The sequence below is a fragment of the Typopeltis vanoorti genome, chromosome 16, assembly GCF_054136105.1.
Source record: "Typopeltis vanoorti isolate ZY-2024b chromosome 16, IOZ_Tvanoo_1.0, whole genome shotgun sequence".
Lineage (NCBI taxonomy): Eukaryota > Metazoa > Arthropoda > Arachnida > Uropygi > Thelyphonidae > Typopeltis > Typopeltis vanoorti.
The window spans coordinates 63,649,953-63,677,434 of NC_143564.1; the positions used below are offsets into that span (position 1 = coordinate 63,649,953).

A 27,482-nucleotide genomic window follows, 5' to 3' on the forward strand; every position below is an offset into this window, starting at 1 on the left:
TTGTCTACCTGGAAAAGTAAAGTAGGACTCCGTTATGGAATCAAATCATGTTTCATGTCTAAAAATGAGCAAAGCAGTGTTGATATTACATCAAATATTTGAAATTCATCCATCATATCTCACTGCTGTCTTTGCTGTTCACTGTTAGTTTTCCCCAAACTAATGTTTTAATGTCTGTTGGCTTGGAGATTATATCTGGTGATACTAACAGACCTACCAGTATGAAAATGTAGGCTATTGATTTGGTTGCTTCAAACTGTAAATTTTCATAACTGATTTGAAATAATGGCTGAAATGAGACTAAGCTTTGAGGAAAGGAAATTTATCCTCAAGTGCTACTAGAAGTGCAAAGACAGTTTAGAAGGGAGTTTCAAAAAAGAGATCCACCAACCTGACTCACCATTACTCGAATTAGCGATAAGTTTGGAGCTGTTCCAGACATCCAGAAGCAATGTTCTGGAAGACCACAAATGTCCACAAGAGAAAATGAGCTGCTGGAAACTTACCACCAATCTCCAAGAAAATCTGTTTGGCAAGCAGCTTGTGAGACAGGAATTTCAAAATCAAGCATTCATCGCATTTTGAAGTGCTCCCACTGGAAAAGTTTTATTCCAACATTAGTCCATGTCCTCAATAAAGATGATTCTGACTGGAGAGTTGAATTTTGTGAGTGGTATCTGGCAAAATGTGCAGAGGATGTTTTCAAACAAGATTGTTTAGAGCGATGAGTCCACATTTAATTTGAATGGCTCAATTAATTGCCACAATTACAGTTACTGGGCAATTGAGAATCCACATGCTATGGCAGAACACCATGTGAACTTACCAGGGGTACAGTGTGGTGTGGATTGTCAGCATTGGGCTTAATTGGACCATTCTTTTTTGACAATACTGTCATTGGTGCTGCTTATTTGAACTTGCTGCAGGAATCCATCATACCATGCATTTGAGAGAAGCTTGGAGATGAGGAGTTTTATTTCCAGCAAGATGGAGCTCCTCCCCTCTACCATTGTGATATGAGGGCCAATCTTGATAAAAAAAAAAAAAATTGCTGAACAGATGGATTGGGCAAAGAGGTAGTATTGAATACCCCCCCCCCCCCTCATGCATTCACCAGACCTCATGGCACTGAATTTTTTTTTTTATGGAGACACATTAGGAAATGAAAACAAACTTGACAGATTTGCAAATATTTCAAAATGGGATGGACAGTGATATTTTCACTGGAAAAACAAATACCAGTCTCAAAATTTAGTTCTACTACACAGTTTTATTAACATTCAAATCTAAAAATTCACTTTTTTGCTGTTTAGTACTCTACGGGTCCTCCTCTTTCCCTTATTACAGCATGGCATGGCATTGACAAAATCAATTCCCCAATGGATGCAAATGTCAATTCATGGTTCCATACCCATATTTCGTAAAGTCTTTTCTTCTTGTGTATTTCGTCTCCCTTTGGTCAGTGGGGGTTGAGATATGGGCTGCTTCCTGGCCACCATGGTAGTCGCTGAATCTGAGTTGCTGTGTTCATTGAGCTACTTATTAACTTGCAACAAAAACTGAAGTGTTTTTTAAATACTAAACTCTATTTGTATAGTACATTTCAGGGTTATAATAGCATTAATTACACTTTTTGTCCTATGGAAAGGGGCAGAGTCATCCTGAAAGAAACAGTTCGTTGCTACAGTAAAGTGGTTTCTGAGACCACTTTACTGTAACTTTACAAAAACTAGCTCTTAAAATTTTCTGGTACACTTGTGCATTCACTGAACTTTTTGTGAAATGCAAGCGACCAACACCATGATACGACAGCCAGTCAGATGATCTGGACATGTAGTCCAGATCATCTGACTGGCTGAGAATTTGACTGTTGACACCAGTCAAGGTTGAATTTTTCTCCAGATCATCTTCAAACCATCTGTCTGCCATTGGCACCCTGAAGGTTAAATTTTTTCTTGCCAAAAATAATTACTCTTTTCCACTGATCAGGGATCCATTTGGCATGCTCTATGCACCAATTTAAGCCTGTATCATTTTTTTTTGATTAACAACAGCTTCTTTTTTTTAGGGCCTCTGGCTATCAGTCCCTGTCGAATGAGTCTTCTGACAGTTACTGAGCTTGCCATAACTCTTATGTGTTCTTTTCAGTTCTCCATGTGATGCATGGGGATTTTCTTCCTGTCGCCCCCTTCTTCCTTTTAGTAGATCCAGTTTCCTTCACTTTCAACACCAGCTGTATCACAGTAGATTGACTACAGTACACCCTTTTAGCTATTTCACAAGAGGAATAATCTTCTCTATTCAAAGCTTGAATCACTTTTTCTGCAAGGTGTTAACTGCAAGTAATTAGCCATACGAAAACTAGCTCTTGCTATCTATTTATAGCATAAAAAATTCTGATGCAATAGCAGCAGCTATTACATTATACAGAAACCCCGTGGGAATGATAGATGATGCAATACAATGAAAATGACCATTTAACTACTAAGAATTATTTATGTAAGATAATGTGTATAATCTCTCATGAGTGTATAATCTCTCAACATTATATATTAATATAATATATAATATTATATAACATATGATATAATATCATTTGATTCAGCCACATCTTGACTACTGTGCACAGATTTGGTCACCTAGGTTTCTTGGGGACCAGGAGGTGGTAGAGAGGATTCAGAGATGAGTGACCAAATGGTGACAGATATGTGGAATACTCGCTATGGGGATTGGTTGAGAGTTTAGGGGTTACGAAGCTTAGTTGATAAGTGGAAAAGAGGGACATGATAGAAATTTTTAAGATATTAAAGGGATTTTATAAAATGGATGCAAATGAAATTTTTCAATATATGGCAAATAGAGAACTAGGGCCATCCATGGAAGTTATGTGAGAGCATGGTTAGTAGGGGGTGTTTGGACCAGATTTTTTGTGAGAATGGTGAGTGAGTGGAATGAATTGTCAGAATTGGTTGCAAGTCCCCTGATGCAGTTGTATAGCTAGAGCTTTTTCCGCCCAGGGCGATCCCTGAGTTTGCCTCCCCTCTCAATACACACCAAAAATACTACAAAAAAGTCAAAACAATATATAAAGAAATAAATTAAAACATTTTATTTTTGAAGTAAAACTTTAATTTCAACATTCTAAAATGTTATTTTTCTTGCTTTTCTGTTAGCAAAATCGTTGATGACATTGGTGAAGTCTATTTCATAGTAATGTAGGTAATTCTTAATCAATTTTATTTAGGAAAAACTCCTCTCACAACAAGCAACACTCACAGCAACTGGGATGAATTAGAACTCTGAATTTTCTCCAGACCACGACGGCTAACACCAGCGATGGGGATAGCTGTGCGCAAGGAATGGAAGAATATTCCTGTTGCGATGTATCAGAAATTGGTTGAAAGCATGCCTCAAAGGATAGTTATTGTCATTCAGGCCAAAGGTGGTCCCACCCAGTACTAGAAATAAAATTAAAACACATTTTTTAAAAGAGGTATAGAGTGAGTAGACATATCGATACAAAATTAATAATGGAAAAAACTCACGTACAAAGATTATTTAATATTATAATTTTCGCCTGTGTGTGTCACAGGCATCTTCAGTACGTTAAGCTCAAATTAAACAATAATTGACAATTCCAAAAAGTGCCACCTAAGTAGCTGGTGTAAGATAACTAAAAAGGTCAATAACTTTCCTAAAAAATAAAAAAAATAATAAAAAAAAATAAAATAAAATAAAAAGTCAATACAATAAAAAGTTAGGAAAGATTAGCTGATTTGTAAAGTACTATCTCCCATAAAGGGGATAGATGTAAGCCGTCGAATCTGTTTAAGCTAGGAGAATGAAGTAGAGTTTCACATGTTTCTTTATAAAGGCGTTCCATGAGAAACTGACTTTTGTGAAGAACTCTTGTCTTTCTCCAATGAACTCTGTGTCTAGTGAAGACTGCATGTTCTGCAAGTCCAGACTTTTCAGGCTTAAAGTATTCAATATAAGATTGGTGTTCTTCTAGCTGAATAGAGGCAGATCTTCCCGTTTATCCGAAATAAGATAATCCACAAGAGCACGGAATCTGGTAGACACCTCAATGATTAAGATGTGGTAGCTTGTCCTTAGGAGAAGTGAGAAAGGTGGAGATTTTTCTAAATGGCCGAAAGGCAACAAAAATATTCAATGGTTTTAAAACTTTTGCTATACGTTCACTGATGCCTTGTACATAAGGGATAGTAATGCGCGTTATTTCTTCTGTGTTTGAAGAGGAAGACATATTAAAACTACTCAAAGTTCTTTTAATGAAGCAATTCTTATAACCATTATATAGAAAGAAAGAAGTTATATATTGTAGTTTTTTCTGTAAAAGATCGTCTGAAGAACAAAAGGAGTGGGCTCGATGAACTAGTGTTTTAATAGTTCGTGCCTTTTGACTGGGATGGTGATGAGATTCAGCATGGATATAATGACCTGTATGAGTCTTCTTTCTATAGACTGAGAAATGTAGGTTACCATCTGGTTGGCGAAGAATTACAAGATCTAAAAAGGCTAACTGATTATTTGATTCTACTTCTAGGATAAACTTGATCCTAGGATGAAATGCGTTTAACTTAGTGAGAAATTGTTGAAGATCACCCGAAGAGCCATTCCATACAGCAAAAATGTCATCGATATATCTGAACCAATGAGTAGGTCTGGGAGAAATGTTGTCAAAGATACGTTGTTCAAAATGTTCACTAAAGAAATTGGAGATAGCAGGAGAAAGAGGATTACCCATTGCTGTTCCTTCAATTTGTTGATACAACTTATTTTTAAAGGAAAAATAACCAGAATTTATTACAAAATCAAATACGTTTACAATGTCTGAAGGAAATTCCTGTTGTAGTAATTCAATGCTTTCCGAAAGAGGCACATTTGTAAATAAAGAAACAACATCTAAACTGATCATGATATCAGAAACGTCCAAATGAAGATCTGAAATTTTATTTTTGAAATCCAAAGTATTTTTTATATAAGTATCAGTTCTTCTAGTTGAAGAGGAGCATAAATTTGATAAACATTTTGAGATTTTGTAAGTGGGGCAACCTATATAATCTACGACTGGTCTTAACGGAATGCCTGGTTTATGAACTTTTGGAAGACCATACAATCTAGGTGGACGACCCAAGAAGGTTTTAAGTTTTTTTTCTTTTAATCTTTATTCCATGCAGATACATTATCTATAAGAGAATTAAGTCTCCGGGTAGGATCCGATGTAAGAGGCCTATAAGTTGAATAGTCGCGAAGTAAAAGAGACATTTTTCTCTCATATAAAAATTTTTCTCTGATACTTATATAAAAAATACTTTGGATTTCAAAAATAAAATTTCAGACCTTCATTTGGACATTTCTGATATCATGATCAGTTTAGATGTTTCTTTATTTACAAATTTACAAACTTCTCCTAAGTTGATGCCTCTTTCGGAAAGCATTGAATTACTACAACAGGAATTTACTTCAGACATTGTAAACGTATTTGATTTTGTAATAAATTCTGGTTATTTTTCCTTTAAAAATAAGTTGTATCAACAAATTGAAGGAACAGCAATGGATAATCCTCTTTCTCCTGCTATCTCCAATTTCTTTATGGAACATTTTGAACAACGTATCTTGGACAGCATTTCTCCCAGACCTACTCATTGGTTCAGATATGTCGATGACATTTTTACTGTATGGAATGGCTCTTCGGATGATCTTACAATTTTTCACTAAGTTAAACACATTTCATCCTAGGATCAAGTTTATCCTAGAAGTAGAATCAAATAAGCAGTTAGCCTTTTTAGATCTTGTAATTCTTCGCCAACCAGATGGTAACCTACATTTCTCAATCTATAGAAAGAAGACTCATACAGGCCATTACATCCATGCTGAATCTCATCACCATCCCAGTCAAAAGGCACGAACTATTAAAACACTAGTTCATCGAGCCCACTCCTTTTGTTCTTCAGACGATCTTTTACAGAAAGAACTACAATATATAACTTCTTCCTTTCTATATAATGGTTATAAGAATTGCTTCATTAAAAGAACTTTGAGTAGTTTTAATATGTCTTCCTCTTCAAACACAGAAGAAATAACGCGCATTACTATCCCTTATGTACAAGGCATCAGTGAACGTATAGCAAAAGTTTTAAAACCATTGAATATTTTTGTTGCCTTTCGGCCATTTAGAAAAATCTTCACCTTTCTCACTTCTCCTAAGGACAAGCTTCCACATCTTAATCATTGAGGTGTCTACCAGATTCCGTGCTCTTGTGGATTATCTTATTTCGGACAAATGGGAAGATCTGCCTCTATTTGGCTAGAAGAACACCAATCTTATATTGAATACTTTAAACCTGAAAAGTCTGGACTTACGGAACATGCCATCTTTACTAGACACAGAGTTCATTGGAGAAAGACAAGAGTTCTTCACAAAAGTCAGTTTCTCATGGAACGCCTTTATAAAGAAACATGTGAAGCTCTACTTCACTCTCCTAACTTAAACAGATTCGACGGCTTACGTCTATCCCCTTTATGGGAGATAGTACTTTACAAATCAGCTAATCTTTCCTAACTTTGTATTGTATTGATTATTTATTTATTTATTTTTATTTTATTTATTTATTTTTTTTTTTTTAGGAAAGTTATTGACCTTTTTAGTTATTGTTTAATTTGAGCTTAATGTACTGAAGATGCCTGTGACACACACAGGCGAAAATTATACTATTAAATAATCTTTGTACGTGAGTTTTTTCCGTTATTAATTTTGTATCAATAAAACACTTTTTTTTTTTTTACTACAACTAGGTATCCAAATACTTTTGTCAACATGGTGTACACACACACATATATATTATTATACTTGCTACAATCATGATGTAAGGTTGTTAGATAAATGATAACAAAATATAAGTATTGCACTTGTTTAATATTCTGTTGTTTGAAACTTTTTTTTTTCCTAAGCTAGTGCAGAGCAAATAAATGAAGCATATGAAGGACATGGAAAACACAGTGCTGTTCTATTGGCAAGGATACTTCAATATCTAGAATGTCCACAGTACCTAAGAAAGCATTTTTTTCCAATTCATAAAGACTTGCGGTATGCTGGTAAGTAATATTTTGTACAGTATTTTCTTATAAAAAAATAGAGAAAGTAGTGACTACAAAGTTTTAATTTGTTTGCTTTTTTTCCTTTTTTTTTTTTGTTTTCTTCTACATATTTGCTTACATTCTCTCATGTCACCTTTTATTGCGTGTAACCTGGAAAATTCAAAATTAGCTTTAGAAAAACATTTCTAAATATCTGTATGGGTTCATTCTGTGGCATATATTATATCGAATGAAATGCTTCCCTTGGAAAGATTCTTTTATTTTTATGAAGTCAAATTCATATAGATTCCCTTTGGAGTGTGTGTGTGTGTGGGGGGGGGGACAGATATGTTTTCTCAGTTCCATAGTTTATCTGTGAGTATTATAGAATACTGCGTGAGAGATGTCCAACAGATATTTCTATATGTTGTTCTGCAGGTTACAACAGTCATGCTGACTGTTGCACCATGCAAAAGAATAAAATTTCCTTAGCATGTCAATGTGATTGAAAACTAGCACAAGTTCTATTGCAGTTAGCTTCTTAGTCGTAACATTCTTTTCTTGTTTGCACTCCTTATCTTCTTCATATGCACACTTCTCTTCTAGTTGAATGAGATCATTCTCGCTTAACTGTTATGAATGGGAATCGAGCAAGTTTCTCACATCTTCATATTATCCAGTTCATTAAATCCAAGTTTTTTTTCGAATTGTGCTGCTTTCTGTAATAATGTTATCAGCTGGGTTATCAAAACCAATGAAATCATTTTCACAGTCAGGTGAGACCTTCTGCCACATGGTTCCTTGATTACTACAACTTTCTTTATCAGTCTTTTTCTATTCTATATCAGAGGTTGAATATAATGAAGTCTTATAGGTATCTAAATTAAAACAAAATGAAGGAAAAGTGATTGAGCAAGAGAATGGAGATTGTACGTGCACTTACGATGACAACTTTGAGTCAACTGCCGAGCTTCACCAGCTACCGTCCACTGCACTGCCACTGCTTGCTGCAGATTGATGAAAAAAAATTTCACATTACATAATGTGAAATCATGCTAGGGGTTTTAATTTTTTATTTTAAAAATATCAAGTTTTTATTTGAATTTTTAGAAGAGATTTTTTTTTTCTTTCTTGTCATGAGCTGAGTGAACCTTCCTGTCATTGGATCATATAAGTAACTAATAAATATTGAAGCATTTATTTTTCTTAATTCTGAGCATAATTACATATTACATTTACTAAACTGCATTTTGAATTTATGTTGCTTTTGAATTTAATAATCTCTTAATAATCTGAATTATATCTATAGTGGTATATTCTTAATCATTTCTATTACATTTACTTTTCTTAGGTCTTTTAAATCCTTTAGATGCGCCACATCATCTGAGAGCAACAGATGTTTGTGAATATAGAGAAGGTGTTGTTTCGAATAAGCCTGTGAAAAAGGGAAAGGGATGTTTGGTTAATGTAGGGCTGCAGAAGGTGTGTATTTTTTAGCAGTTTGTTAGTTTTAGATATATTACTTACTAGGTCTTATCACTTCTTCATTTCCTTAATTATTTTTAGTAGCTGGCAGCATTATTAACACCAGATCTCTGTAGACTCTGTCCTACTATTAGAAAACTATCTTAACCATTGCAAATTTATCCTGTTACTCATTAAATGCATACACAGTCTGTGCCATCATGCTCACTAGCAGTGAATTCCACTATTCTCTGTGCAGATAACCTTATTCCCTTAATCAACAGATCATTAGATTTTTTTACATATAAAGTTCCTTGTTTTTCTCTTCCAGCTCTTTGCAAAATCACCACAGTGGCCATCTTGCAAACTTTCTCTCAATATGTCACAGAACATCACCAGTTGTTCACTAGTTGTTCACACACGATTTGTTCACTAGTTGCATATTATTAATTGCAACATAATATGGACATTAGTAACAGTTCTTCTATCATTAAAGTGATGTTCAGTGTCAACACATTAGATGTGCAGCTGAATCCATGATGTAACCCCATTTAAACATTTTCTTTTACAGAATATGTTAAAGATTTCTTTTATACTCACAACAATAGACAAACATTGGGTATTTGAAACAAAATATTACAGCAATGATTAATAATGTGAATCTAAGTTGATATGATTTTAACTGCAGAGTGTCCACATCAATTTGAAAACACATTGCATTAAACCTTAAGAATTTCCCATTGAAATTTCAAAAAAAAATCTTTTTTGTAAAATTAATAATAGCGGAAATTATTATAGTATTATATTATTATTATTAAATTATTATATTTCCACTTTATAGTGGAAATTCCATGATGATGATAATGATGGTTAGACCTGGAGTTTCAGCATCCAAGTATGAATTGAAAACCACAGTAATATTTAACCACTGGTCACCAGTGCTGTCTTTTTTTTTATAATTATTTTTTCTCTTACTCTCCACATAAGGAAAGAATTCTCTTTAATTTTCTCTGGCCTGACTGATTAATTGTCTCCCACATTTCACTTCTACTTTCCATACCAGCTGGTCTCTTTCTAGCCCATACATGTGTGTGCGTGCACACACACACACATACACACAATCCTGCACCTAATCATTGTCAATCTTATATCTCTACCATAACAACTTTTTTTCTGGAATGCCTGCTTAATTTTACTACTCATCAGTTTATTCCTATCTTATATATCCACCTGTTACAATTTAATGGAATAATTACAACACAAAAACTGACATTAAATAGCAGATTTAATCTTTTCAATATTTCATCTTGGTCAAAGAGACATCTTCAGGAATACAATGTTAAAGTTGTAATAACACACAAGAAACAATAAGTGTGAGAAATGAAATTGGACTAAATGGAGACTAAAGTCACATGAGGGGCTTAAGAATTAAAGTTCCCAAATCTAGGAAGATTATATATCCACATGTCCTCCTTAACAAACCACGTTTATTAAGATTAGTCTGGTTTTTTAAATCTGCTACTAATTCTAAAAAGAGTCTTATTCCATAAAATTGTAATTTGAGTGTAAACCAGTACCTAAGCTTAAATACTTGTTTATCTTATATATTCACTGAACCTGTACATAGTTGTATGTTGCTCGTTTCAAATGTCTAATCAATTTTCGTTTATCAATTTTCATTTAACATTAGTTTTCTTTCCCACAGATTTCTCAATTCTTTTGCATTGTTCTTACTCTATGCTTCGACATATATAGTTTTTTAACTGTAACAACTGCAAAATAAATCGGCAAATCTAAAGCAGACTTTGTAATGGTTGTAGGCACTAAGCTTGTCTTCTGCTCAAATCATTTTTGACCATTTTGAGACTTTGCAGTCAAATATATGCCCCACAGAGCCTTGCATATCCACTTCACTAACATCTGTGGCTTCAACGCGAAACTTAATAGTGCTCACTATCATCTCCAATCTACCAAATCCCACCGACTTTTTTGGACAAGAATTCAAATTTCAACTTCCCCAGCATTATTCATCTCAACCTTCCGACTACATGCTCTTTAACTCCTTTTGACCCAGGGTCAGCAGCTGTGCATATATCTACTCTGACATACCTTGCCAGAGAGCACCCAATTTAGAATTGCCAACTTTCACATTCTTTGATTAATAATCGCCCTTCTCCACTCGGTCAAATTCATTTGCTGTCTCTATCGCTCCCCAAATGCCACAACCACTCTGAGCTCTTTAATTTCCCCTCCTTAAAAATTGATTTTCTCCAGTCCCATCTTCCTAACAGTGAAATCATAGTCGTAGGAGATTTTTATATCCACAACACCAATTGGCTTTCCTCCTCCAATTGGACAGATCTAGCAGGCAGAGATGCTGAAACATTTGTCATCACCAATGCCTTACACAAATTGTTCACATACCAACTAGAATATCAGATAACCCAAACCACTCCCCAAACACCCTAGATGTCTTCCTTAGCAATCTTCCAATCATCATCATCCTCAAATTCCTGACATGTACCCTCAAGAGGTGTACAGGATATGATAGTACTACATGAAAAAATTACGTCATTACTAACTTCCTATCTACAATTTTCCTCTAAATCAGTCTGTTACTTGTCAAGACTCCAACATTATCAGATCTTATATTTCTATCGTCTAAGGCATTTTGTACCGTATCAGTCCACCTATATCTTGGTCTTCCTCTGGGTCGTTTTCCTGCCATCCTTGCAGAGAACAATTGTCTTGCTAATCTTTCCTCACCCATTCTGTTTAAGTGACCATACCACCTGAGATTAACTCTGCTAACGCATTCCTGGATGCTGACAATGTCAAGTTCTTTACTAATATCCTTGTTTTTAATATGATATTGCCATTGATGCCATCTGTTCATGCCTCTAATCTTTCTTAGGACTCTCATATCTGCAGTCTCTAGTCTTTGGTCAAATGTTTTACTTGTGACCCAGCGTTTAGATCTATAAGTTAAAACTGTCTTGTATACAGCTAATTTAGTGCTCTGACTAATCTCTCTCTTATTCCATATGAATTTATTCAATTGACTTCCTACCATACCAGCTTTGTTGATTCTGTTGTCTATTTCCATATTTAATTTACCATCTTCACTAAAAATCGTGCCTAAGTATCTGAAATGTTTTACTTGTTCTACAGGTTCCCCGTTCACAACACAGTTGACATTTTCAACAATTCTACCTATTTTCATTGTCTCTGTCTTTTTAATGCTGACCTTCATACCATATCTATTGCAACAGTTATTCAATTTAATCACTGAATCTTGCAAACTTGTAGCGGATTTATTTAGAAATATAACATCATCCGCATAAAGAAAAGAGCTGACATTAACATCTCCAATTTTGATATCAGGTTTAATACCACTTTCCTTCATAATGTGATCCATACAGATAATGAATAAGAGAAGGGATAATGCTCATCCTTGTCTGACACCAGATTTAACATTAAACCATCTTCCTGTACTTCCTTCAATTCTAACTGCTGACTTACAACTCAAATAAAGACTAAGGATTGCTTGATGTAATGTCCCATTGACACTATATAACTGCAGCGTATTGAATAGCTTCTCTCTTGGCACCTTGTCATATGCCTTTTCCAGATCGACAAAATTTAAATACAGATCTTTGTTATATTGCCATGCTTTCTGAACTTTTTGTCATAAAGTGAAGATCTTAAATTACTTGCATTGGCTAACGCTAGTGTCGCCGATACTTTATAGTTTACTATAATCGGCAAGAAACTCTCTGATTCCGATCTTTGAGTTTCTTATTCGGTTTTAAAACTATGCGGGATTCGATATCCCCTTAATTTAAGTAATGTTTTCATTGCCGAAATGAAGCTTATTAGCTCTTTATACTTAAGTAATCTCATTGTCCAGTTTCCCATTCTCATATTTGCCCAAATTACTCTTCTTGTGACTGCCTGCCTTTCAAGAAGATTAGATTTGTATTTAGTGTTGAATACTTTCTTTTCGTTGATTGCCATTGCCTGAATATAATATTTGGCATTTGTTGCTCAGAAAGATCTCGCCAGTTTTTGTCTTTTTTGTTTCAGGCACCCCTATTATGTCGATCTGATACTTATCTAATTCCTCAGCTAGCTCCATTTCTTTGCCATTCAGGCTTCTTATGTTCATAGTACTGATTTTTAACTATGGTGATGTTGAGTTGGGGTGTGCTTTCAGATTTGTTCCAGTAGCTGACTTTTCACTTTTCACTGTTCGCCCTGGTTCCCTGGTGAAAACAATGGGGTCCTTGTTTAACCGGGCAACGCCCCAGCTGGCATGAAATTTTGTCATGTTGTACCATCATTTTGTATATTGGTTTAAACCAATAAGAATACAATTTGTTTGGCTAAATCCCAAATTGCCAGCCCATCCTCGTTCATTCATTATCTAGGTAGATACCCCAACATGGTGCACCACGAGAAGGTGAGGATTGGACAATAGGTCAGAAGCTCTGTTCCGTTCTCCACATTCCTTTAATGGCTATGTGGAGGTCTCCTCTCAGTTATACAGCTTTGTCCCTTAAGCACTACACAGTAAATGTAGTGACCCCCCCCCCCCAGGTAATTCCAACCGCAATCTAGTGCTCATCTCCTCCACCATGCAACTATGCTTGCACAGCCACTCCCGTACAACAGTAGTCTGGCATTATAACAATGTGAAGTGGGACAGCCTCTGTGACTTCTATGCCTCATTGCCATCGTTGGACTATTGTTTCCAGCCTTCCAACCCAAATATATGCATTGAATGTTCAACCAAATTACAGGCATGGAAACATACATTCCACACACTACTCTGAACTGCCCTCTCCTAACTAAACTTTGGTTCTCCGAAAGATGTGCCAAGGCTGTACAAATAAAAAATCAAGCATAACACAACTGGCTCCCATCAAGACTCCATCCTCCTTTAGTGCTTATAATGAAGACCAAAATAGCTGCAAGAAAACAATCAATGCTTCCAAAACAGAGTTTGAAAGAGCAAAAAAAAGCAGGAAACTTGCAGCACATCCAAACAGTAGCCCAAGCCTTTTGGTCTCTTGCAAAAGCAATTGGTTGTAACTTTTGCCCAAACTATTCCCATCCCTGTTATACCTAGATGGCTCTATTGTATCATCACCCACAGAAAAAGCCAATCTCCTGGCTTCAAACTTTGTATCCAGTGCACAACTGACAATGGTAAATCCTCCCCAGCCATTCCAGATGCCCAATATACAATGCCCTCTATATCCTTCTGCCAGAAAGAGATCAGAAAAATATTGTCCAAATTAGACACAAAAAAAATCTCCTGGCCCTGGTGGCATTCCTTCAATTGATTATATAGAGAAACCCGTGGAGAATTCATGACTAAGTTTAACACATGTAAACCACATTAGTAGGTTTTTTGTTACGTAAATATTTCGTCCTAGGTATCTTAGAACGTCATCAGTACAGTAAGGCAATACTAGGAATGACAAAAGAAAGGGCGCATACGTACAAAGGAATCCAAATTGCGTGCAGTGGCGTGTTGCAGCCTGAATTTAAATTAAATTGAACTAAATACTTAAATTAAAATTAATTACAGTTAAGTTATTATTTTACACAATTTTGTATGACAATTTCCCATACTTTAGGGATGACAAGAACATCATTGTGGTTTAGATTTGGTCTGTGGAGTAGGGCTTCAGCACTTTCTTTATATAAACGTTCATATTTATATGAAGATCTGTGTAGAAGTTTTGTCTTTTTCCAATGGATCTTGTGGTTTGGGTTTTGAACTCCATGTTGAGCAAGGCCTGATTTATGCGGTTTGATGAGGCAGATATGGTCTTGATGTTCCGAAATGCTTTAAAAACTGATCTGCCTATCTGTCCAAAATAAGAGTTTACAGGAGCATGGTAGTACACCTATGCTAATACACCAGGTAGTAGCATAGGTGAAAGTTTGTCTTTAGGCGAGGGTAACAAGTTTTGGATCTGGTTGATGGGTTTGTAGGTGGCAGCAAGATTGTATTTTTTCATAATTTTCAAGAGCCATTCAATGATGCCTTTGATATAAGGTATGGGAATCCTATGGGATTGTTCTTGTCTAGGTTGAAGTGTGGAGAAATAGTTTAATGATTTTTTGAGTTGTTTTGAGATTATAACCATTTAGAATGGCTGTTTTTGATCATTTCCAATTCTTGTTTTAGAGAATTCTTGGAGGAGCATAATCTATGTGCTCTGGTTACCAATGATTTAATGATTCCAAATTTTTGAGAGGGATGATGAGCTGAAGTATTGTGAATGTAGCGGCTTGAAAATGTCGGTTTGCGATAGACAGAGGTGGAGATGAAACCGTCTTCTTTTTCTTTGGATGTGTAAATCCAGAAAGGGGATGCCTTGTGAGGATTCTCTTTCTAATGTAAATCTGATGCATGGAAGAAGAAGGTTGATTTTTTTCTAAAAATTGAAGTAGCTCTTGTTTGGAATGACTCCAGATTGTGAAGATATCATGTAAATCCAGAAAGGGGATGCCTTGTTGGGATTCTCTTTCTAACGTAAATCTGATGCATGGATGAAGAAGGTTGATTTTTTCTAAAAACTGAAGTAGCTCTTGTTTGGAATGGCTCCAGATTGTGAAGATATCGAAGCCAGAGTTTTGGTTTCGGTTTGAATGCGAGGATTTTTCTTCTAGATGTTCTATAAACAGATCTGCCAAGTTGGGTGACAAGGGAGACCCCATTGCTGTTTCCTCCTCTTGCTTGTAGATTTTTCCTTTCCATGTGAAGTAACCAGAAGTGATAACAAATTTGAACAGTTTTCAACAATGCCCGATGGAAATTTTTGATTTAATAGGTCTACAATTTCTTTATGGGCGATATTGGTGAAGAGAGAGACGATGTCGAAACTAATTAGCATGTCTGTTGTCAGCAGTTTAATGTCTTTTATTTTGGCGTGAAAATCTGTGGAGTTTTTTATTGAAGAGGTTGAATGGCCTATGTGGGGACGGAGCAGGTTTGATAAAAATTTTGATAACTTGCAAGTTGGGCTGTTAATTGAATCAACGACAGGTCTGAGTGGGATGTTGTTTTTGTGAAGCTTAGGAAAACCGTATATTCTCGGAGGTCTGGCATGGTATGTTTTGAGTTTTTTTGAAGTTTCTTCATCTAACGATGTTGTTTCATCAAGTAGCTTGTTCAGGGATTCTCATAGTATTGCTTTACTGTACTGATGATGTCCTAAGATACCTAGGATAAAATGTTTATGTAACAAAAAACCTACTACTGTGGTTTACATGTGTTAAACTTAGTCATTCCTTCAATTGTCCTGAAGGTTTTTGCACTAGAACTGACTCCTATCCTATGTCACCTGTATATACTCTTTTACTCCAGTAGTGTGTAACCTACAACCTGGAAACTGGCCTATATTCAGCCCATTCCCAAAATGGGTGACAAATCACTGTGTCTAACTACTGCTCTATCTCACTCACTCACTCACTCACCCACCTCAGTCCTGTCTAAAGTAATGAAGAAAATCATCAATTCCCAGCTACTATACTACCTTGAAAGCACTCACTAATAAACAACCACCAGTATGGATTCTGTTGCTACCGATTGACAGTAGATCTACTCACATATATCACTCATCTCTGACAAATGCAATGAAGAAGTCTGGTGAATCTCAAGTGGTTGCACTTCATATTTTCATAGTTTTTGACTCGATCTGACACAATGGCTTACTGAGCAAACCGTCGTCATTTGGTCTGTAATAATGCCATGGTTCCAAAAGATTCTGTTCTCTTTCCAACCTTCTTTCTCCTATATATATTAATGATCAGCTTCATTCGACCTCCCTTTCATTTGATAAACCTTACTCTACACAGCTTACCTGAACTTACAGTGCATCAACTACCATTTCTCTCAGTTCTGATCTCCAAGCTATCCTCCAATGGGGTTCAGATAATCTTGTCAATTTCAATGCTAGTAAAATGCAGTTTTGTCTTATTTCTCACACAAAAAAAAAAAAAAAGAGAGAACCATTTTCTCCTGGTATTATTTTTGACAATACTAAAATTTCCAGACAAATGAGATTTCTCTTCTTGGAATCACCCTGACAATCAAGCCTCTCCTGGCATAAACACATCACAACCATTGTATTATTTCTCTTTTGCTCAAGATGTTACTTTACCTCTGAACAGCTTTAACCTTATACAAATCACAAATCTGCCTAACTATTGAATATTACTCTCACATTTGGAGTAGGGCCCCTAAGAGCTCCCTCAAAATGCTTGACTCAATACAGAGGAGAGCAAAGAGATTGATTGATTAATAACCTATCTCTTACCAACTCACTCCTCCCACTTTCACTTAGGTATTTGGTTTCTGCATTACATGTATTCTGTAAGTACTTCCATAGCAAATGTTCATATGAAATAGCATCAATAATTCCCCCACTCAGTACTAAGTTCATTGGAACATGTGCTGCTGCCACCCAACATCCCTTCATAGTGTATCTTGAAACCACAGATCAAGTTTCTTTTCCTCCTCCTCCTTAATCTCTGCTATTACTGTATTGTGGAACAGTCTTTCCCTGATGTGTTTCCCAAGGAATACAATATAGTCTTTTAAAATAAAATGTAAACAAGTTTCTCCTTTCCCAACTCACTACTAATATGCAGTACTAATGTACTATAGGTTGATTAGTCAACCTCTTGTGTATGGGCTGACCATTAAGAGGAAAAAAAAAGGCAGTTGAGTCCCTTGCTAAAGCTGTTGGGCAAGGTTATATATAAAACTTCTAGATGCTAAAAAGTTTTCCAGCCATCCATCTTGTTGTACTAAGAGTTTTTGCATTTCAGAATTAACATCCATCCTGTATTTTCTGTATAAACTGTTCTATTCATATGGTCTTTCCGGCAGCATGGAAGCAAGCTTTCACCCGTGGGAGATGTCAGTCATCAGACTATTGCCCCATTATCATCACTTCAATAACTAGCTTCTTTACTACCTGAAGAACCATCGGTTAATTAGTAATCGCCAGTATGGATCCCATCATTCTCATTCTACAGCAGACCTCTTGTTAACTTTCCCCACCTTTGGATGTCAACCATTTGAAATATTTGGAGAATGTCATGTGGTTGCTTATGATATTTCCAAGGCATTTGATCAAGTCTAGCATTGCAGCCTTATTTCCAAGCTCTTATTTTATTTTGTCAGTTAAAATATTATCTTATTTTAACTTTTGTGAGTGAATTGCCAGCTTCCTCTTTGTTCATTGATTGCTTGTCATGTTGGATGGTTCCTTCTCTCCTTCTCGTGTGATTTTTTCCATCAACGACAGTACTTCGAGGCTCTGTGCTTTCACTCACAGTCTTTCTTTTATACATCATATCCCTCTCTCACTGACATCCAGTCATGTTCATAGTTTGCTAATGACAGTACATTCCATCCTTCATTTCCAAAACCTTTAATACATAGATGACTCAAGCAATGAGATCTTCTGTGACCAGTTCTCACCATTGTCTTAACCTGGTTATCATTCTCAGGTGGTTGAAGATTATTTAGTAAATTTTAGTGCTACCAAAATGCAGTCCTACTTTATTTCCAAGAAGAAAAACCATGCCTCTCTCCTTCACTTTTGATAACACTGCTTACCAACCTAGATCTGTTTTCTCTTCTTGGGCTGATTTTCACATCTAGCCCATCCTGGCATAAACATATCACATCCATAGCCTATTCAGCCCCAAAAAGCCTGGTATTCTTTTCATTCTACAGAATACTTTTTTATGCTGAACTCCTACCACTTTATAATCTCAAATTCACTCACCCTAAGAATATTTCACAGTTGGAGTGGCACAACAAAAATCTCCCTTAGCATGCTGAATTGTATACAGAAGAGAGCTTAGTAGATGATCCCTCTTTCAATGATTCCCTCCAATTGCTTTCTCATAGTGTTATGTCTTTTCTAATGGTATTTCCATGGATGCTTCTCCATTGAACTGGCTACTACTATTCTTACAGTTCCTTCTAATGATGTAAGAATACAGGCAGCTGCTGTTTGGCATCCATATACCATTCAGCTTTAGAATCACGAACTTTTAATTCTCTTCCTTCATTCCATATATGTATGCTGCCCTTTGGAACAGCCTTCTTCATACTGTTTTTCACATATGACCTCCAGCTCTTTAAGAAACACATTAACAGATTCCTTTCTTCTCTCTGATCATTTGCCCACTCATGGTATTTTCTTGTCATAAGTGGTTTGGAGACCGCTCTTGTGTGGGGTTGATATATATATATTAAAATAAATAATAAAAACCTAGAAAATGTGTTGAAATTATACATTGCAATAACTTTCTTCTGGCTTGATGGAATTTAATTAAATTTTAATTTAAGATGTATACTAGGACATTATTACTAAGAATAAATGGTTCCATTTGGTCATTTTTATTGGCAAAGTGATTAAAGCGATATTTAAATTGTGTTATCACACTGGTTGAATGCAAATAATGAAATGTGATATTTAGTGTATCTTGAAATTTGTTGAGAATTATTTCAGCCACATGACTGATAGTGATAAAATTAGGCAGCAGAAAATTATGTATCTAGAGTATGTAAATAAAAATTGAGTTGGTGCAGCATAAATTCACACTAACTTTTGATGTGCTCATCAGATATCAGAAATGTACCAACACTCAAAACATATTTTGAATAATGTAAATTTGTCTCGAACATTAAAATAGTTCTTATAAAAATACAAGGGTTGTTTGAAAAGTTTGCTAAAAAAAAATAAGTTAAACACTTTTTTTTTTTTTTGGAAAAAATCACCTTTCTTTCTCAATAGTCTCCATCGAGGTCTACACATTTGGTCCAGTGAGTTTCCAATTTTTTCATCTTATCTAAAATTAGGATTTTTCAAATTGTGCAAAATAGTCATCGACAGCCTTGGATATCCTCGTTCGAAGAAACTTTTTTTCCCACTGAGCCAAATTTTTAAGTTTGAGAACAAGAGGTCACACAGGGCCAAGTCCAGAGAATACAGTGGATGTGGAACCAATTTGAACCTCAATTCATGCAATTTTGCCATTGCGATGGCCGATGTGCTAGACAGTGCATTGTTTTGAATAATGTAAATTTGTCTTAAATTAGAAAGAGCACTTTTTTGTGCACCAATCTTGGCCGTTTTTTCTTCAGTTCTTCATTTAAATGGTCCAACAATGATGCATAATAGACTCCTGTTATTGTCTTACCCTTTTCCAAATAGTCTATCATGATAATTCCTTGGGAATCCCAAAAGACAGTGGCCATCACCTTCCCAGCTGATAAAACAGTCTTTGCTTTTTTTAGTGCTCTTTCACTGGGCATTGTGCACTGTTTTGACTGCTGCTTAAACTCAGGTGTGTATGGGTGGATCCAAGTTTTGTCTACAGTCACGAATCAATAGAAAAAATCCTGCAAATTGTGATTAAACATCGCCAAACACTGCATTGAAATGTTTTTTCACATGCATTTTTGATCGACAGTCAACAATTGCGGCACCTATCGTGCACACAGCTTTTTCATGTGCAATTTTTCATGCAGGATATTATACACCCATTCAGTTTAGATGGCTATAATCTCGGCAATCTCACGCACTTTTACTCTGGCGGTCTTTCATAACGATACCATGGATTTTGTCAATCATGGTATTGTTATGGAAGACCTCAGTCAGGTGTCTGGAGCGCACTTCATCTTCGATGGACTTACGACCACGTTTAAACTCATTTATCCAAAAATAAATAGTCTTTAATGCTGGTGCAGAGTACCCATGAACTGCATCTAACGCTTTAATCTGCACGGCTATCCACTTCTTCAAATAAAAGTGATTTATCACTGCATGAAACTTGTTTTTTCTCCATTTTTATGAAAAATTCAAACACGGTCATTTTAAATGTTTGCCAAACGAGAACTACGTGTCGCACGTGGCTAAAATTTTGCTAGGGTTCATTGAAAAGATGACACATGCTGACACTGGTATGAATGAATGGTGTTGCCATCTGTTGGAAATTTACCAAACTTTTCAAACACCCCTTGTAGGTCTTACAATAAGATTACTACCAATTTTAGATGGGAGATGAATATCATCACCTGGTGCGAGACCGGTTTTGCTTATTGGAGGCCCAAAGTGGCTTGAAAAAGTTCCATGTTTGGTCTCTAAAGCAGGGTTTCCAGACTGTGTAAAAAAAAATAAAAAATGTATATAAAAATTGATAAAATAGAAAAAAAATCCTTAGCTCACCCACAGTACAAAATGTACTATAAGTTTGAAAATAGACTTTTGTATGGGACGAACATAAAAAAAAAATTATCAAAAATTCAACTCTGATCTGGTCGACTTCAAATTCTATTTTATGTAAGCATTTAGGTGGTAGATGATTTTCTTTATCCTGTGTGACCTTGCTTATTGGAGAAATTGAAGTGAGACTTGAAAATAAAGCACTATGTTTAGTCTCTAGAGCAGATCTTGCAGATTATCTAACTCTTATTCTGCCCATGCTACTAATGTACTATATGTTCACAGCCTTCTTACATCCTATTCCCCAATGGTCATAAGCTTGTGGTATATTATTATCATCAGTGGACTAAGAGATAATCCATAAACTCTTTCCTATAGACAAAAAATGGAAGTTTCTCAAGCCACTTTAAACTTCCAGCTAAAGGTTTAAAGTGTCAATACTGACTGAGCTTCAGAGGATCTTAGCTCCTTAAATTATTATTATTATTCTTAAATCATTATTATCCAATCTCTCTGGAGTTAAAGAAGCCATGGTTGGCCCTCATTTTCAGTCACATAATTTCATCAAACCACATCCTAAATTCATTTATTGTTTCCACACTTAACACTTTCAGGCAATATATTTCATTCATTAACCACTCTCTATGCAAAAAAACTTGCTCCTCATCATCTCTTCTAACACCACTCCTTATATTGCTTCCAATGAAGGCTTTTTGTTTTAATTCAATCTCCCTCTATTCTATAGAAAATATCTTTCACATTAATCTAGTAACAACTTACAATTTATGTGTTTAATTCAACTTTCCCCCTATCCATCAGGCTATGCAATCCCTGTTTTGGACCCTTTCCAGTATATCCCTTTGAAAATAGGTGATGAAAATTTAATTTATACCCAATACTCCATATGCAATCTGATCAAGGCCATACACATTGGAACCATAACTTCTTTACTTTTACATGTCAGTATCCTCCTCATAATTACTGTAATCTGTTGAGATTGCCACATAGTTTTAACAGTGTGGTTCTTTGAATTTCACATCCTTTTCCACATTACTCTCCCACATCACAGCACTAAACTGGTAGACACTCACTTGCCTATCGGACAGCCTCTTAAAATCCTGTTACAGAGCCATACTATCATCTTCACTTTTCATAATTCTCCATAACTTTGTATCATCTGCAAACTGCAGCTGTTTAACTGCACATTTTCATTTGAACCTCTTCCAATATTCTTAGCATTTATGCAGTAATAGTCCTAAAAGATAATCCTGCAGCGCACACACACACTCGTGACATTCCTCTTCAGGGATACTGCTCACCTGTACATTTCTGATACCTATTGGATGGCCGGTCTCTTCTTATTGAACACATTAATCTGTTATGTAGTCCCATCAGTTTAATTATGGACATTAATTACTCTTACCTAATACATTTATCATCTTAAAATATATGCAAGGTAAATTGCTTAAATGCAATTTTCCTTTAACAACCCTTTATTTAAGATGATAAACAACATTTATCATCTTAAAATATATGCAAGTAGATTGCTTAAACGCAATTTTCCTTTAACAACCTCATGCTGATTATCCATTCAAACTGGTTCTGCATCCTAATTTTTACCAGCCTTTCCAACATCTTAACTGCTCCAGACACAAAGATTAGCCTATAATTTGAAGTCTTATTATAATCATCTTCTCTATCTCCATAAGGTCAGAACAATATTACTCTCTTTCTACTTCTTTAAGAGCCTTTTGCAAGAAGGCTCTTAAACAAATGTGTCATGGTTGTTAACTGTTTGGAACATTCTTCTTCTTAGCTTCTCCAATTTGGAGGTTAGCAATCATGGTATGCCAGAGTGTCCGTTCCTCTGGAACATTATGTTGGTATTATGAAGACTTTATTCCTTTACTTAGCATAAAACCTCCTGCTTACATACTACCAGCCTCTTCCTATTCATTTCATCTACACTCAAGTTCTGCATGATGTCACACTTATGAAAATGAAATATTTTAATGAAATACTCATCAAATTCCTGAGCTATATTTTCTGCAATGATTATCAGTTTACCATTCTCATTAATCAGCATTATTCTCCCATAATCATTCTTTTTTCTACAAGTCACATGCTGAAAGAACTGTTTGGGATTCTTTTTTTGTTTGTTTAATTTCTGCTCATATTGCATTTTTGCTTCCACAACTAGCTGAGTCACCTTTCTAGATTGCCTTTATACTCTTCATGTAGCTGATTATTACTTCTAGACTTCTGCTGCCTTCATAATGTTCTTCTTCCAAATTGCATGTTTAATCTCTGTGTTTATTTCATTTTACACCTACCTTATAACCTTCTGATCTTTGGAATACATTAATGGTATTGTTATTGTTAAATAGTTCTTGAATACTCAAGTAGCATTAGTCTCTTTTCTATCTAATTCCTCATTCCATGAAATTTCTCCATGCTTTCTCCTGAACGTTCTGTAGTCACTAACCTTATGGTTCCACATGTAATGTTTTCTCACATAAGTCTTCATATGACTGACCATCACCTAGGGATCATAGTCACTCTCATCAGCTGGAGGGAGATTCAGCATCTCATTCACAATAATGTTTTCTGATGTTTCCAACCTTGTGTGCCTTCAGTTACATACTGCCTGAGGTAGCTCTCCCTCAAAAACTCAATAAATTCATTTATTTTTGTCCCAATACCTCTTCACCACATTCCTTTGTTATCATCAACAGCACTCCCCCTTTCCTTCTTACCTTTTCCATTCTTACAAAAAAAAAAAAAAATATCACATCCCCTCTTCCTATCTCCGTTCCTGTCTGGATATCATCTCATTTAACCTTTATACCAACAATTTACAAGCAGATGAACTCATTCAATGCAACAATTTCACTCTTCTTATTTCTGATACTTCTGGTATGCATAAATAAACATAGTAACTTATTTTGCGGTCTATAACCAGTTCTATCTATACCACCCCTCAGCTGTGACTTCTCTGCACCCGATCCTGGTCCTTCCTCTTTATCACCACCTATTCGACATTTTTCTTCAGAATAACTGCATCCTGTGCCATCCTTTTCTAATGTTTACTACCCCTCACACATATATATATATTTTTTTTCACTATTACTTCCAGCTTTCTGCTCTTTTCTTGGTATGTCTCCCTGTCCATTCCAAATATTTCATTTCCCTGCCTATCTTACAATACAATTTTCTCATTCTCATCTCTTACTCCTCCCAGAATTTCATACCACTCTACTTTCCTTGTCCCTTCACAGGCATTTCTTCAGTCTTGACAGAAAATATCTTATGATGAAGAAGATGAAGCTGCATAACTTCACTTTCCTTCTCCTTTGTCTTTTCGTCCTTAAAATCTATCTCCATACTTAGTCTCCCAAGACTAAGTATGGAGTGCACCAGATTTGTTGGTTCCAACTCTTGTTTTTTAGATAAAATTTGCAAGAATTTGGTTTTGTTTCCCAGGTGTAGAAAAAAGGACCAACCAATACACTGTTATGATACTTTAAGCTATTTTAAGAGAAGCTCTGTACTATATGTGGTGTTCTTAATTCATCCAACTTAAATAAAAGCTGCATTGTTTGGAAGTGGGAGGAAAACAAGGTGTGTGTGTGTGTGTGTATTCGGAGTTATTGTTCATATTTGGAATTATGGACAATTTACAAATATAACATGCTATGAAGCTAGGATGTTATATCTGTAAATTGCATGTATTCTGGCTAGTTTTTGCCCATTTTGTGGGATGCCTTCAATTTCTCAGAAGGAAAAGTGTGTGAGAGAGAGAAGTAAGCCTACACATTGCTTTAAGTTTTCATAAGAGGTGCCATATTTGATTATCCTGGTTGTTTTTTGTTTAGATAAAATTTTAAACATTTCATTTGAATCTCTCAGATGCAAGAGGAAGGGTGGTTGTTTAAGAATTATGGCCAAGGATGAGGCTATGAGGCCAGTGTATGATGTCTGTAAATTTTACATGATTTTCTGATTAGTTTGCTAGTTATGGGATGAAAAACCTGTGTTTCTGAGAGGGGTAACCCTTCCACCTCCATATGAAACTTTGTTATGATATTCCCACCCACAAAAGGTTATTTGCAAAACCTATAGTACATTTGGTACCATGGATAGGCTAAGGATTTTTTTTTTTCTATTTTTTATCAGTTTTATATATTTTTTGTATTTTTTATATATTTTTACATAGTCTTGAAAACCTCACTCTAGAGATTGAACATGGAACTTTTTCAAGCCAATTCAGGCCTCCAATAAGTGGGGTGATGAAATTCATCTTACACCTAAGGCTCACTGTCTTCAGATAACATCACTATGACAGTTCTTCATGTAATAGGGATTTGAACTAAGTATTTTTAACTAAAGGGCATTTAGTTAAAAATAAGGCCTGAATTGGCTTGAAAAAGTTCCATATTCAAGAGGCCAGAAGAGATAAAATTAGATAAGTACCAACTTTGATGATCTCATCACTTGGAATTTAGTTGCTAGTTAGTCATATATACAATTGTTGGGATTTTCAAAAGAGGCAAACTAGCTGGAGAATACATGGAATTAACAGATATATTGTAATATATATACTATTCTCATAGCCTCAGTTGCTTCAACCAAATCCAACTAAACCAAGAATTTAGGAGTTCAGGGATCTTGGTACAGACAGATTTTCCATTACTGTGTTTTTTCAAATTATTATAGTATTGTAATTATTCATTAACCTCCATGAAATATTTAGATAATTTTGAGACACTTAGGTAATCAAAAATAAATTGTATTTATTTATTTATTTTTTTAATACCCAGCCAGAGAGGGCATTTATTACCTGAATGACCGACATTCCTCTGTGGAGCATAAACAGCTCTCTCTCTCTCTCTCTTGGTATTTTTTCAAATTATTATAGTATTGTAATTATTCATTAACCTCCATGAAATATTTAGATAATTTTGAGACACTTAGGTAATCAAAAATAAATTGTATTTATTTATTTATTTTTTTAATACCCAGCCAGAGAGGGCATTTATTACCTGAATGACCGACATTCCTCTGTGGAGCATAAACAGCTCTCTCTCTCTCTCTTGGTAAAACAGGAAGACTTCATGACTGCTGGTTATAATTGCCTGTTATTAAAGTGGGGAAAAGTACAGATTACACTTATAAGCATATACATGGTATATATGCAGGAAAGAAAAGAAAGTGTCTTAGGATGATTAGTAATTTGATATTTAGAATTTCTTCAATGCTTTTCTAGAAATTACTCAGCATTACATGGATTGATATTTTATATATATATCTCATCTCCTTCTTCATGTATTAAACTTGAAGCGGCCTGTCCCAGTCTAGTAACCATATATAGAAGAACTCATAAAATAGAAGCTATTGAGACCTCAATAAAGGTCGAAACCAGTCTGGGTAGTGACCCTTCCTATAATGCAGAGCATTATACATGTCTTTAAGGATATGTGCTTTTCATTATGGGATACTAATGCAAATAGTGTGAAGTCATTAGCTTCTATATACGAGTTGCCCTGTCCTGAAAATACTTCAGGTGCAAACTTTGTTTGCTTACACTTAGATAAAGGATTAAACCAAGAATATAATTTATTGACTTCTTTAATTTAAGAGATAAGTAATTTGGAAACCCTACTTTAAAGACCAAACAGGCATTCAACATGCATGGAGGTAGTCTCACACACAACAGTGATATTCATCTATCAGTTAAGCATATTCACAAATGCCCATGCCTGTAGTGAGATTTGAACCCACATATTTGTTGAAAACAGAAGCACTATCCACTCATCCAACCAGGATGTCAAATTACTATAATTGAATATAATTTTTAATTGTCAAGCGAGTTGAAAAGTTCAAAATTTTAATTGTATTTAATTATGTTTCTTTTATATATAATTTAATTTCTATTAAAAGCAGTTAAAAGTTCAGTGTTTTTCTATGAATGTCTTTTATTTTTAGTTTATCTACCAGTTGATCAATAAATTTAGTTATTCTTATCATATTATAAGAATTAATACACACAAAGATATTATATATTATTATACTGCTTTTAATACTACCATATCAACTTCATTTTGCAAATTAATTATAAAGGATATCAGTGGTGTCGAGTGCCCATTTCGGTTGGGTGTGCTGTTATGTGGGTTATGCAACCCGTGCTACAAATTTCATGTCAATTTGACCACATGTATGGATGTCTGCAGAAAATTTTCTGGGGGGGGGCAAAGCTTGGAGACAAATAATTACATCAATAAATTTTTATAATTATTGATGTAATTAAATAATTACATCACTAAACATCTTTTAGCATTTTATGATGTAATTATTTGTCAATGTAAACTATAAATACATTATTTTCATTTTACATCAATTTTAATGATCTTTAATTCTTGGAAAAAAAAGTATTCGGAATTAATACAGTTTTTAGCACAATTTCATATATAAAATAATTGACCAGCATATTTTATTAAAAATCAACTAATTAATTAATCCCAAAATCCTAAATCAAATTATTTCAGTTTAAAAGCAAAAAAATCATAAAACTAGCAAGTAAAATAATATTAAATTACATACACTTACCTTTTAAAAAAAGTATTTTTCTGTTTAAATTTGTTTCACTATAAA

General features: G+C 35.0%; 1 protein-coding gene across 1 annotated transcript in view; it reads left to right on the plus strand.

The window, feature by feature from the left end:
* The window catches only part of LOC150098072 (28S rRNA (uridine-N(3))-methyltransferase), a 113,372-nt gene that overhangs the window by 47,429 nt on the left and 38,461 nt on the right, over nt 1-27,482 (plus strand). Inside the window, exons 5-6 of the mRNA XM_090406673.1 lie at nt 6,980-7,119; nt 8,453-8,583. Coding sequence (XP_090262799.1) covers nt 6,980-7,119; nt 8,453-8,583 — 271 coding nt within the window. The remainder of the gene's footprint in view (nt 1-6,979; nt 7,120-8,452; nt 8,584-27,482) is intronic.